The sequence below is a fragment of the Oncorhynchus mykiss genome, chromosome 22 (assembly GCF_013265735.2).
Source record: "Oncorhynchus mykiss isolate Arlee chromosome 22, USDA_OmykA_1.1, whole genome shotgun sequence".
Classification (NCBI taxonomy): domain Eukaryota; kingdom Metazoa; phylum Chordata; class Actinopteri; order Salmoniformes; family Salmonidae; genus Oncorhynchus; species Oncorhynchus mykiss.
The window spans coordinates 48,020,572-48,035,368 of NC_048586.1; the positions used below are offsets into that span (position 1 = coordinate 48,020,572).

At 42.2% G+C, this 14,797-nt stretch overlaps 1 protein-coding gene across 4 annotated transcripts in view; it reads left to right on the forward strand.

Annotated features, from left to right (window-relative positions):
* The window catches only part of LOC110501952 (myc box-dependent-interacting protein 1), a 61,398-nt gene that overhangs the window by 39,102 nt on the left and 7,499 nt on the right, over positions 1–14,797 (forward strand). For 2 of the 4 annotated variants that reach the window (XM_036959462.1, XM_036959464.1), the window contains exons 12-13: positions 9,653–9,775; positions 14,567–14,662. In XM_036959462.1, coding sequence (XP_036815357.1) covers positions 9,653–9,775; positions 14,567–14,662 — 219 coding nt within the window. The remainder of the gene's footprint in view (positions 1–9,652; positions 9,776–14,566; positions 14,663–14,797) is intronic. The other 2 variants (XM_036959463.1, XM_036959465.1) reach the window with 1 other exon arrangement.

Below are 14,797 nucleotides of genomic sequence, written 5' to 3' on the forward strand. Positions count from 1 at the left end.
AGCTCAGACTGTAGGTTGTAGTCTACTGTAATAGTCTATGTGGTGCTCAGCTCAGACTGTAGGTTGTAGTCTACTGTAATAGTCTATGTGGTGCTCAGCTCAGACTGTAGGTTGTAGTCTACTGTAATAGTCTATGTGGTGCTCAGCTCAGACTGTAGGTTGTAGTCTACTGTAATAGTCTATGTGGTGCTCAGCTCAGACTGTAGGTTGTAGTCTACTGTAATAGTCTATGTGGTGCTCAGCTCAGACTGTAGGTTGTAGTCTACTGTAATAGTATATGTGGTACTCAGCTCAGACTGTAGTGTGTAGTCTACTGTAATAGTCTATGTGGTGCTCAGCTCAGACTGTAGGTTGTAGTCTACTGTAATAGTCTATGGTGCTCAGCTCAGACTGTAGTGTGTAGTCTACTGTAATAGTCTATGTGGTGCTCAGCTCAGACTGTAGGTTGTAGTCTACTGTAATAGACTATGTGGTGCTCAGCTCAGACTGTAGGTTGTAGTCTACTGTAATAGTCTATGTGGTACTCAGCTCAGACTGTAGGTTGTAGTCTACTGTAATAGTCTATGTGGTGCTCAGCTCAGACTGTAGGTTGTAGTCTACTGTAATAGTCTATGTGGTGCTCAGCTCAGACTGTAGGTTGTAGTCTACTGTAATAGTCTATGTGGTGCTCAGCTCAGACTGTAGGTTGTAGTCTACTGTAATAGTCTATGTGGTGCTCAGCTCAGACTGTAGGTTGTAGTCTACTGTAATAGTCTATGTGGTGCTCAGCTCAGACTGTAGGTTGTAGTCTACTGTAATAGTCTATGTGGTACTCAGCTCAGACTGTAGTGTGTAGTCTACTGTAATAGACTATGTGGTACTCAGCTCAGACTGTAGTGTGTAGTCTACTGTAATAGACTATGTGGTACTCAGCTCAGACTGTAGTTTGTAGTCTACTGTAATAGTCTATGTGGTGCTCAGCTCAGACTGTAGGTTGTAGTCTACTGTAATAGTCTATGTGGTACTCAGCTCAGACTGTAGGTTGTAGTCTACTGTAATAGTCTATGTGGTGCTCAGCTCAGACTGTAGTTTGTAGTCTACTGTAATAGTCTATGTGGTGCTCAGCTCAGACTGTAGGTTGTAGTCTACTGTAATAGTCTATGTGGTGCTCAGCTCAGACTGTAGGTTGTAGTCTACTGTAATAGTCTATGTGGTGCTCAGCTCAGACTGTAGGTTGTAGTCTACTGTAATAGTCTATGTGGTGCTCAGCTCAGACTGTAGGTTGTAGTCTACTGTAATAGTCTATGTGGTGCTCAGCTCAGACTGTAGGTTGTAGTCTACTGTAATAGTCTATGTGGTGCTCAGCTCAGACTGTAGGTTGTAGTCTACTGTGATAGTCTATGTGGTGCTCAGCTCAGACTGTAGGTTGTAGTCTACTGTAATAGTCTATGTGGTGCTCAGCTCAGACTGTAGGTTGTAGTCTACTGTAATAGTCTATGTGGTACTCAGCTCAGACTGTAGGTTGTAGTCTACTGTAATAGTCTATGTGGTGCTCAGCTCAGACTGTAGGTTGTAGTCTACTGTAATAGTCTATGTGGTACTCAGCTCAGACTGTAGGTTGTAGTCTACTGTAATAGTCTATGTGGTGCTCAGCTCAGACTGTAGGTTGTAGTCTACTGTAATAGTCTATGTGGTACTCAGCTCAGACTGTAGGTTGTAGTCTACTGTAATAGTCTATGTGGTACTCAGCTCAGACTGTAGGTTGTAGTCTACTGTAATAGTCTATGTGGTGCTCAGCTCAGACTGTAGGTTGTAGTCTACTGTAATAGTCTATGTGGTGCTCAGCTCAGACTGTAGGTTGTAGTCTACTGTAATAGTCTATGTGGTACTCAGCTCAGACTGTAGTGTGTAGTCTACTGTAATAGTCTATGTGGTGCTCAGCTCAGACTGTAGGTTGTAGTCTACTGTAATAGTCTATGGTGCTCAGCTCAGACTGTAGTGTGTAGTCTACTGTAATAGTCTATGTGGTGCTCAGCTCAGACTGTAGGTTGTAGTCTACTGTAATAGACTATGTGGTGCTCAGCTCAGACTGTAGGTTGTAGTCTACTGTAATAGTCTATGTGGTACTCAGCTCAGACTGTAGGTTGTAGTCTACTGTAATAGTCTATGTGGTACTCAGCTCAGACTGTAGTGTGTAGTCTACTGTAATAGACTATGTGGTGCTCAGCTCAGACTGTAGGTTGTAGTCTACTGTAATAGACTATGTGGTACTCAGCTCAGACTGTAGTGTGTAGTCTACTGTAATAGACTATGTGGTGCTCAGCTCAGACTGTAGGTTGTAGTCTACTGTAGCTGCTGGTAAAGGAATTCAAAGCCTCTACTTTATCACTCAGGATGGAACCTTCCTTGGTGTTAAAACTAAACCAGACAACTCTATGGTAGAATAGTTAACCTATTTATTTTTTTGAGTGAATAATAATTAGTCATTATTTATAGTTATACTCAAATAGTAATTATTAATAATAAGAGCAATCCGAATGTTGTGTCCAATTCGGTAGATGAACAAACCCAATGCTTTAGCCTATGTACATGATATAGCCACAATGCTTCATCAGTTGGGTTACAGGTGATCATGCTGTTTGCCAATAATAGTAAACATCTGATAATATAGACCGCACAGTACATAGTCCAATATGTTAACATCATTTTTACCAATATGTTTTGATGGCTCATTTCTGGAGGTGGAAATTATACTTTAGATGGTGTCAGAGTCAGTTTATTTTTAATTTATTTTGGAGTAGAATTATTATTATATATATATATATTTAAACCAAACCTCCCCTAAATAAGGGGACTGGATTTGGTCAAACTCGCAGTTTAACAACATGATCCTCTATATTTGTTTTCTTCTCTTTTTTTTTCTCCGCAAATTTCGTTGTATCAAATTGATAGTTACAGTCTTGTCTCATCGCTGAAACTCCCGTACGGACTCGAGAGAGGCGAAGGTCAAAGGTCGAAAGCCATGAGTCCTCCTAAACACGAGCCAACCAAGACTCACCGCTTCTGATCCTCTTAGATGAAAGGGGAGGTTAACTTGGCCCCGGACAATGGAACTGAGATCGATTTAAGGTTTCAGTCAATGTTATTTATTTTTGTTGCACACAGACGCTGTTGCTGCAAGTTTTTCGGGGGAGTTTTTCAATGTATTTAAAGGCAAGCACACACAGACAGACTTGTGCCCCGGATGCAAAAACACTCACACACACACACACACACACACACACACACACACACACACACACACACACACACGTGTTTATATTAAGAAAGAACAGACAACAGATTTCCACCTCATCTGCAGATGTCTCCTGGGAGCAATACTGGCTCCATCTAGTCTGTGACCAACTCTAAGGGAGAGGGAGATACTGCTCTCATTCAGAATGTTGGTAACGCTTTACAGCAAGCTCTCACAGTTCTACTGCAGAATTAGTTGCTCCTCCACGTTTCTCCAAACGTCAAATTTAGGTTAAGGTTTTTTAATAAATAAAACAGTTTGCGCGTTCTGGTCATTTGAGCGTTCTGTTAATTTGTTTCACGTTCGTTATAAGATGGATTGGACCAAGGTGCAGCGTGGTAGGCGTACATTTAACTGTTATTTAAATGACATCGAAAAAACAACAAAATACAAAATCAAACGTGAAGCTACATGCAGTGCAGAAAGCAATTACACACAAACAAGATCCCACAATCTAAGGTGGGAAAAAGGGCTGCCTAAGTATGATCCCCAATCAGAGACAACGATAGACAGCTGCCTCTGATTAGGAACCATACCTAGCCAACAAAGAAATAAAAAAACTAGAATGCCCACCCAAATCACACTCTGACATAACCAAATAGAGAAATAAAAAGGCTCTCTAAGGTCAGGGCGTGACAATTTGAGCGTTCTGTTAATTTGAGCGTTCTGTTAATTAGAGCGTTCTGTTAATTAGAGCGTTCTGTTAATTTGAGCGTTCTGTTAATTAGAGAGTTCTATTAATTTGAGCGTTCTGTTAGTTAGAGCGTTCTGTTAATTAGAGCATTCTGTTAATTTGAGCATTCTGTTAGTTAGAGCATTCTGTTCATTAGAGCGTTCTGTTAATTTGAGCGTTCTGTTAATTTGAGCGTTCTGTTAGTTAGAGCGTTCTGTTAATTTGAGGGTTCTGTTAGTTAGAGTGTTCTGTTAGTTAGAGCGTTCTGTTAATTTGAGGGTTCTGTTAGTTAGAGCATTCTGTTCATTTGAGCATTCTGTTAGTTAGAGTGTTCTGTTAGTTAGAGCATTCTGTTCATTTGAGCATTCTGTTAGTTAGAGCATTCTGTTCATTTGAGCATTCTGTTCATTTGAGCATTCTGTTAGTTAGAGCATTCTGTTAGTTAGAGCATTCTGTTAGTTAGAGCATTCTGTTAATTTGAGTATTCTGTTAGTTAGAGCATTCTGTTCATTTGAGCGTTCTGTTAATTTGAGCGTTCTGTTAGCTAGAGCGTTCTGTTAATTTGAGGGTTCTGTTAGTTAGTGTTCTGTTAGTTAGAGCATTCTGTTCATTTGAGCATTCTGTTAGTTAGAGCGTTCTGTTAATTTGAGGGTTCTGTTAGTTAGTGTTCTGTTAGTTAGAGCATTCTGTTAATTTGAGGGTTCTGTTCATTTGAGCATTCTGTTCATTTGAGCATTCTGTTAGTTAGAGCATTCTGTTCATTTGAGCGTTCTGTTAATTTGAGCGTTCTGTTAGCTAGAGCGTTCTGTTAATTTGAGGGTTCTGTTAGTTAGTGTTCTGTTAGTTAGAGCATTCTGTTCATTTGAGCATTCTGTTAGTTAGAGCGTTCTGTTAATTTGAGGGTTCTGTTAGTTAGTGTTCTGTTAGTTAGAGCATTCTGTTCATTTGAGCATTCTGTTAGTTAGAGCGTTCTGTTAGTTAGAGCATTCTGTTAGTTAGTGTTCTGTTAGTTAGAGCATTCTGTTAATTTGAGGGTTCTGTTCATTTGAGCATTCTGTTCATTTGAGCATTCTGTTAAAGTTTCTGGCAATGGTTTTATCTGAGGAAGGAAATATATCTACTCCCAAATATTTCAAATTGGGAAAAAAATGAGTTTCCATAAGTAGAGACGGAGTCCTCCATCGGCGTCTTGAGAGGCAGTAGGTTTGATGTGCTTTGATTAATTTTAGAAATACAAATCAAATCATATCTAAATGTATATGTCACATTATCAGAATACAACAGGTGTAGAACCGTGAAATGCTTACCTACACAGTAAATGTATCTGAGTAAATTTTACTCAAATTGAAGACAATTATACTCTACAAAAGATAACATTTATTCCCAGTCTAAATAGAGTAAAAATTACTCTTGTTGCAGAGTTCCATTTTCAGAGTTATTTCCACACTATTCAGTGTTTATATTTAACTCTACAAACTATAATTTACTCAATTTACACACATGGAAATAACTCTACTGCCTATTCACTTAATATAGAATCTAATATTATCTGTGTACAAGCCCTTAACCAACAATGCAGTTCTAGAAATAGAGTTAAGAAAATATTGACTAAATAAACTAAAGTAAAAAAAATCAAGTCGATCAAAAATTAACACAATAAATGTACATATCGAAACGAGGCTATATACCAGGCGGTACCTGTACCGAGTCAATGTGCAGGGGTACAGGTTACTCCATGTAATTTGTGAAGTGACTAAGTAACATTGAGATGAAACTGAATTTATGTATGGTCTTCAATGCGTTTGGGAGTGATTGAGATACATTGTCTAGACATAGTAAAAAGTCCTCTGTATATAATGAGATCACTAGATCACTAGATTTGAGGTAAATCTGTGTTATTTCCTTTGATTGACAAATTGCCTGGTGCCAGGGGTTGCATGGATAATAAGAACAGCAAAGGAGAATTTGGATCGCCTTGTCTGCTGCTTTTATTGCTTATGAATGGAGCAGAGCAGATATTGCCTGTTATAACCAAGGCTGAGGGATTGGCATATTGTAAGGACCGACGCCGGAGTAGAGAAGCAGGTGCGGGGAGTCATGCATATTCTTAGTACCATTTGAAAGGAAACACTTTGACGTTTGTGGAAATGTGAATTGAATATAACACATTAGATCTGGTTGAAGAAAATACAAAGAAAAAACCAACCAGGTCTTTTTCTACCACCATCTTTGAAATGCAAGAGAAAGGTCCCAGTTATAGCCATCACTCTGGTTGTAATTCCGCTAGTGTCCACAAGATGGCAGCCGTGTATGTGCAAAGTTTCAGATGGAAAAAAAAAAAAAAATGAGTGAACAACAACACTTTTAGTGTGAAGTCCCCAGGTACAAATCGTGAAGAAGACATTCACATTCATATTCCATTGTTCAGCAAGAACATCATCAAATCTGTGTACTTGGACTTTGATTTAGCTTTCCAAGTATTAGTAGCCATATAATAAGTTCAACACTTGCAAAACAACCCGTTTTCATAAGTTCATAATTGGTGCTTATTTGACAAAGATACAGTTGTTCAAGTGATGGCTGCCCGCGCCATGAAGGCGTCGCTCTCTGACCAAATATGGTGTCCTATAGGATATACTACACCCCTAATGAAATAATTAAGTATTGTTACCTTCCAGGATCTCTGAGGAATAGATACGAACGTGATTTGACTCGTTCAAATAACGTTTAGGGTGAGATTTTCACAGATTCCTTTCTTTGCAAATTTAACGAGTGGAAATACAAAACAGATCATGCAAATGCTATATGGATCTTTTTAGGATATGAACATTTATTTTATCTAACAAAACAACACTTCATGTTATTTCTGTGACGCTTTGGATGATAAATCAGAGCAAGATTTCAGAATGTAAGTACACATTTCACCTTTAGAGGTGAATTTATCAAATCTATCGCGGTGAAAAAAGTGTTTTGTTGTTAGGAGCTCTCCTTAAACAATAGCATGTAATTGTTTCGCGGTAATAGCTACTGTAAATTGGACAGTGCAGTTATATTAACAAGAATTTAAGCTTTCAGCCAATATAAGACACTTATATGTAGCGACATTTGTTGTTTCTCTAAAATCTGCGATCGTGACACAAGGCGCTGCATTATTTACAACTGTCCCATTGATGAATTAATTATTTTATGATTTACAGTCAGAGGTGTACAGTTCTTTCGAAGCAGGAAAATCTTTGAAGTTGGCAGTAGTAAGTGTGGTGGTCAGACAAGCTCATATTATTGATTAAAGAAATATACCTGCTATTGTTCCTTGTAATGATTGATTAATTGGGGTTCTGATAGTAATTCCCTCGTTTCAGATACAATAGTTAATATTACAGCTAATTGATAATTACTGCGTAGCTTGTTGGCCAGTAAACAACTGGGACGATTTCCATGGAGGTAATGGTTGAGTCTTACTCGATGGATTGGCAAATTCTGCTCTCTGTCTTATCAATAAATCAGGTTCTGTCTTGACTTTGTAAAGAGGAATAGTTAGAGGAGGCAGGTATCCTAGTGGTTAGAGCGTTGGACTAGTTCACCGTAAGGTTGCAAGATTGAATCCCTGAGCTGACAAGGTAAAAACCTGTCGTTCTGCCCCTGAACAAGGCAGTCAACCCACTGTTCCTAGACCAGTTAACCCACTGTTCCTAGACCAGTTAACCCACTGTTCCTAGACCAGTTAACCCACTGTTCCTAGACCAGTTAACCCACTGTTCCTAGACCAGTTAACCCACTGTTCCTAGACCAGTTAACCCACTGTTCCTAGACCAGTTAACCCACTGTTCCTAGACCAGTTAACCCACTGTTCCTAGACCAGTTAACCCCACTGTTCCTAGACCAGTTAACCCACTGTTCCTAGACCAGTTAACCCACTGTTCCTAGACCAGTTAACCCACTGTTCCTAGACCAGTTAACCCACTGTTCCTAGACCAGTTGACCCACTGTTCCTAGACCAGTTAACCCACTGTTCCTAGACCAGTTAACCCACTGTTCCTAGACCAGTTAACCCACTGTTCTTAGACCAGTTAACCCACTGTTCCTAGACCAGTTGACCCACTGTTCCTAGACCAGTTAACCCACTGTTCCTAGACCAGTTAACCCACTGTTCCTAGACCAGTTAACCCACTGTTCCTAGACCAGTTAACCCACTGTTCCTAGACCAGTTAACCCACTGTTCCTAGACCAGTTAACCCACTGTTCCTAGACCAGTTAACCCACTGTTCCTAGACCAGTTAACCCCACTGTTCCTAGACCAGTTAACCCCACTGTTCCTAGACCAGTTAACCCCACTGTTCCTAGACCAGTCAACCCACTGTTCCTAGACCAGTTAACCCACTGTTCCTAGACCAGTTAACCCATTGTTCCTAGACCAGTTAACCCACTGTTCCTAGACCAGTTAACCCACTGTTCCTAGACCAGTTAACCCACTGTTCCTAGACCAGTTAACCCACTGTTCCTAGACCAGTTAACCCACTGTTCCTAGACCAGTTAACCCACTGTTCCTAGACCAGTTAACCCACTGTTCCTAGACCAGTTAACCCACTGCTCCTAGACCAGTTAACCCACTGTTCCTAGACCAGTTAACCCACTGTTCCTAGACCAGTTAACCCCACTGTTCCTAGACCAGTTAACCCACTGTTCCTAGACCAGTTAACCCCACTGTTCCTAGACCAGTTAACCCACTGTTCCTAGACCAGTTAACCCACTGTTCCTAGACCAGTTAACCCCACTGTTCCTAGACCAGTTAACCCACTGTTCCTAGACCAGTTAACCCACTGTTCCTAGACCAGTTAACCCACTGTTCCTAGACCAGTTAACCCACTGTTCCTAGACCAGTTAACCCCACTGTTCCTAGACCAGTTAACCCACTGTTCCTAGACCAGTTAACCCCACTGTTCCTAGACCAGTTAACCCCACTGTTCCTAGACCAGTTAACCCACTGTTCCTAGACCAGTTAACCCACTGTTCCTAGACCAGTTAACCCACTGTTCCTAGACCAGTTAGCCCACTGTTCCTAGACCAGTTAACCCCACTGTTCCTAGACCAGTTAACCCACTGTTCCTAGACCAGTTAACCCCACTGTTCCTAGACCAGTTAACCCCACTGTTCCTAGACCAGTTAACCCACTGTTCCTAGACCAGTTAACCCACTGTTCCTAGACCAGTTAACCCACTGTTCCTAGACCATCATTGTAAATAAGATTTTCTTCTTAACTGACTTGCCTAGTTAAATAAAGGTAAAATAAATAAATAAAAACCTTATCTGAAAATAATGTTTGTTGATAAAACCTTTGATAGAATCAGATTTTTTTTTATTGATCATTATGAACTTATTTAGTTCTATTTCAAATTGATCACAGAAAGTAGGATTTTGTAGTGGTGAAACGTTGAAATGCCGTCTTGTGGCCCTTTTAGGAGATTCAGAAATTTGAAGTTGGCAGTAGTAAGTGTGGTGGTCAGACAAGCTCATTTTATTGATTCAAGAAATAGTGAACGTGAACGTTCCACACCTTAATGTGATGCTATATGTTGACAATTATTTGAATTTGAATTCCATTAATTCATAGTTATTTTGCAAAAGTAAGCCAACAGAAAGGCACACGTTTCAACGTATGCCATGTGACCCTTGTCTTTACCTGTCTTTCTCTCCGTCACGTTGTGCAGCTGAGACCAGCGATGCCGCCGCGGCCTGAATCCAGCCCCTGTCGGGACATGAAACCAGAAAACATCATTAACCTGTTTGATGCTGCTGCTGCTCCTAACATCAGTGTTACGTCCCCAACACAGGTACAGCCTGTTACCTGTTCTCTTTTCCTTGATCACGTCATGCCTGACTCCTTACCCTAACCCTTACTCTACACTAAACCTACCCTAACACCTACTCTACACTAAACCTACCCTAACCCTTACTCTACACTAAACCTACCCTAACACCTACTCTACCATAAACCTACCCTTACTCTACCCTAAACCTACCCTAACCCCTACTCTACACTAAACCTACCCTAACACCTACTCTACACTAAACCTACCCTAACCCTTACTCTACACTAAACCTACCCTAACACCTACTCTACACTAAACCTACCCTAACCCTTACTCTACACTAAACCTACCCTAACACCTACTCTACCATAAACCTACCCTTACTCTACCCTAAACCTACCCTAACCCCTACTCTACACTAAACCTACCCTAACACCTACTCTACACTAAACCTACCCTAACCCTTACTCTACACTAAACCTACCCTAACACCTACTCTACACTAAACCTACCCTAACCCTTACTCTACACTAAACATACCCTAACACCTACTCTACCATAAACCTACCCTTACTCTACCCTAAACCTACCCTAACCCCTACTCTACACTAAACCTACCCTAACACCTACTCTACACTAAACCTACCCTAACCCGTACTCTACACTAAACCTACCCCTACTCTACCCTAAACCTACCCTAACCATTCCTCTACCCTAAACCTAACCTAACCCCTACTCTACCCTAAACCAACCCTAATCCTTACTCTACACTAAACCTACCCTAACCCGTACTCTACACTAAACCTACCCTAACCCCTACTCTACCCTAAACCTACCCTAACACCTACTCTACCATAAACCTACCCTTACTCTACCCTAAACCTACCCTAACCCCTACTCTACACTAAACCTACCCTAACACCTACTCTACACTAAACCTACCCTAACCCGTACTCTACACTAAACCTACCCCTACTCTACCCTAAACCTACCCTAACCATTCCTCTACCCTAAACCTAACCTAACCCCTACTCTACCCTAAACCAACCCTAATCCTTACTCTACACTAAACCTACCCTAACCCGTACTCTACACTAAACCTACCCTAACCCATACTCTACACTAAACCTACCCTAACCATTCCTCTACCCTAAACCTAACTTAACCCCTACTCTAACCAAAACCAACCCTAATCCTTACTCTACCCTAACCCTACCCTAACCCTTACTCTACCCTAAACCTACCCTTACTCTACCCTAAACCTACCCTTACTCTACCCTAAACCTACCCTAACCCTTACTCTACCCGAAACCTACCCTTACTCTACACTAAACCTACCCTAACCCCTACTCTACCCGAAACCTACCCTTACTCTACACTAAACCTACCCTAACCCTTACTCTACACTAAACCTACCCTAACCCTTACTCTACACTAAACCTACCCTAACACCTACTCTACCATAAACCTACCCTAACCCATACTCTACACTAAACCTACCCTAACCATTCCTCTACCCTAAACCTAACTTAACCCCTACTCTAACCAAAACCAACCCTAATCCTTACTCTACCCTAACCCTACCCTAACCCTTACTCTACCCTAAACCTACCCTTACTCTACCCTAAACCTACCCTTACTCTACCCTAAACCTACCCTAACCCTTACTCTACCCGAAACCTACCCTTACTCTACACTAAACCTACCCTAACCCCTACTCTACCCGAAACCTACCCTTACTCTACACTAAACCTACCCTAACCCTTACTCTACACTAAACCTACCCTAACCCTTACTCTACACTAAACCTACCCTAACACCTACTCTACACTAAACCTACCCTAACCCTTACTCTACACTAAATCTACCCTAACACCTACTCTACCATAAACCTACCCTTACTCTACCCTAAACCTACCCTAACCCCTACTCTACACTAAACCTACCCTAACACCTACTCTACACTAAACCTACCCTAACCCTTACTCTACACTAAACTTACCCTAACACCTACTCTACACTAAACCTACCCTAACCCTTACTCTACACTAAACCTACCCTAACACCTACTCTACCATAAACCTACCCTTACTCTACCCTAAACCTACCCTAACCCCTACTCTACACTAAACCTACCCTAACACCTACTCTACACTAAACCTACCCTAACCCGTACTCTACACTAAACCTACCCCTACTCTACCCTAAACCTACCCTAACCATTCCTCTACCCTAAACCTAACCTAACCCCTACTCTACCCTAAACCAACCCTAATCCTTACTCTACACTAAACCTACCCTAACCCGTACTCTACACTAAACCTACCCTAACCCTTACTCTACACTAAACCTACCCTAACACCTACTCTACCATAAACCTACCCTTACTCTACCCTAAACCTACCCTAACCCCTACTCTACACTAAACCTACCCTAACACCTACTCTACACTAAACCTACCCTAACCCGTACTCTACACTAAACCTACCCCTACTCTACCCTAAACCTACCCTAACCATTCCTCTACCCTAAACCTAACCTAACCCCTACTCTACCCTAAACCAACCCTAATCCTTACTCTACAATAAACCTACCCTAACCCGTACTCTACACTAAACCTACCCTAACCCATACTCTACACTAAACCTACCCTAACCATTCCTCTACCCTAAACCTAACTTAACCCCTACTCTAACCTAAACCAACCCTAATCCTTACTCTACCCTAACCTAACCCTTACTCTACCCTAAACCTACCCTTACTCTACCCTAAACCTACCCTTACTCTACCCTAAACCTACCCTAACCCTTACTCTACCCGAAACCTACCCTTACTCTACACTAAACCTACCCTAACCCCTACTCTACCCGAAACCTACCCTTACTCTACCCTAAACCTACCCTAACCCTTACTCTACACTAAACCTACCCTAACCCTTACTCTACCCTGAACCTACCCTAACCCCTACTCTACCCTAAACCTACCCTAACCCCTACTCTACCCTAAACCTACCCTAACCCCTACTCTACCCTAAACCTTACTCTACCCTAAACCTACCCTAACCCCTACTCTACCCTAAACCTACCCTAACCCCTACTCTACCCTAACCCCTACTATACCCTAACCTACCCTAACCATTACTCTACCCTAAACCTACCCTAACCCCTACTCTACCCTAAACCTACCCTAACCCCTACTCTACCCTAAACCTACCCTAACCCCTACTCTACCCTAACCCCTACTATACCCTAAACCTACCCTAACCCTAACCCTAACCCTAACCCTAACCCTACCCTAACCCCTACTCTACCCTAAACCTACCCTAACCCCTACTCTACCCTAAACCTACCCCTACGCTACCCTAAACCTACCCTAACCCCTACTCTACCCTAAACCTACCCTAACCCCTGCTCTACCCTAAACCTACCCTAACCCCTACACTACCCGAAACCTACCCTAACCCTTACTCTACCCTAAATCTACCCTAACCCCTACTCTGCCCTAAACCTACCCTAACCCCTACTCTACCCTAAACCTACCCCTACGCTATCCTAAACCTACCCTAACCCTTACTCTACCCTAAACCTACCCTAACCCCTACTCTACCCTAAACCTACCCTAACCCCTACTCTACCCTAACCCCTACTATACCCTAACCTACCCTAACCATTACTCTACCCGAAACCTACCCTAACCCTTACTCTACCCTAAATCTACCCTAACCCCTACTCTGCCCTAAACCTACCCTAACCCCTACTCTACCCTAAACCTACCCTATCCCCTACTCTACCCTAAACCTACCCTAACCCTTACTCTACCCTAAACCTACCCTAACCCCTACTCTACCCTAAACCTACCCTAACCCCTACTCTACCCTAACCCCTACTATACCCTAACCTACCCTAACCATTACTCTACCCGAAACCTACCCTAACCCTTACTCTACCCTAAATCTACCCTAACCCCTACTCTGCCCTAAATCTACCCTAACCCCTACTCTGCCCTAAACCTACCCTAACCCCTACTCTACCCTAAACCTACCCTATCCCTTACTCTACCCTAAACCTACCCCATCCCTACTCTACCCTAAACCTACCCTATCCCTTACTCTACCCTAAACCTACCCTATCCCTTACTCTACCCTAAATCTACCCTAACCCCTACTCTACCCTAAACATACCCTATCCCTTACTCTACCCTAAACCTACCCTATCCCTTACTCTACCCTAAATCTACCCTAACCCCTACTCTACCCTAAACCTACCCTAACCCCTACTCTACCCTAAACCTACCCTAACCCTTACTCTACCCTAAATCTACCCTAACCCCTACTCTGCCCTAAACCTACCCTAACCCTTACTCTACCCTAAACCTACCCTATCCATTACTCTACCCTAAACCTACCCTAACCCCTACTCTACCCTAAACCTACCCCATCCCTTATCAGAACCCAAGCAAGCTGTTACACACCAACAGAGTTGCAGTTGATATTTTGTTGATACTGTAGGTCTTCTGTTGACGACTATCCACCAAGGTTGGGGTCAATTTGGAATTGAAGTCAGTCAATTCAAGGAAGTGATATGAATTTAAAATCCCCCAAAAATCGAACACGTTTGACATCAATAAATAGCTTCTCGTTTTCAGATTACTGCTAAGTTATTAAAAACAAATTAATATTGGAATTTCAGTCGAGTTTCTGAATTTGACTTGAACCCAACTCTGCTATCCACATAAAGTGTGACTCTTGCTAATCCCTGCCCTCGTTCTCCTGTTAACTGTCTGTATGTATCGTATCCTTCCTTCCCATGTCAGTTTGACAGCCCTGCAGGGGCCAACCTGTTGGACATGGACCTGTCCATCCTGGCTGCACCAAGTCATGGTGGCACAGCCGTGTCCTCAGCCTCTCAGGTGGGTTGGCCCGTTCAGGCAGACAGTCAGGCAGGCAATAAGTCAAGTTGGTATCAGCTCCTATACGTGTTTGATACATGCTTAGACCCTGGCCGAGCTCAGTCTGCCTGGCGAGACATTCATTACCACCGTAAT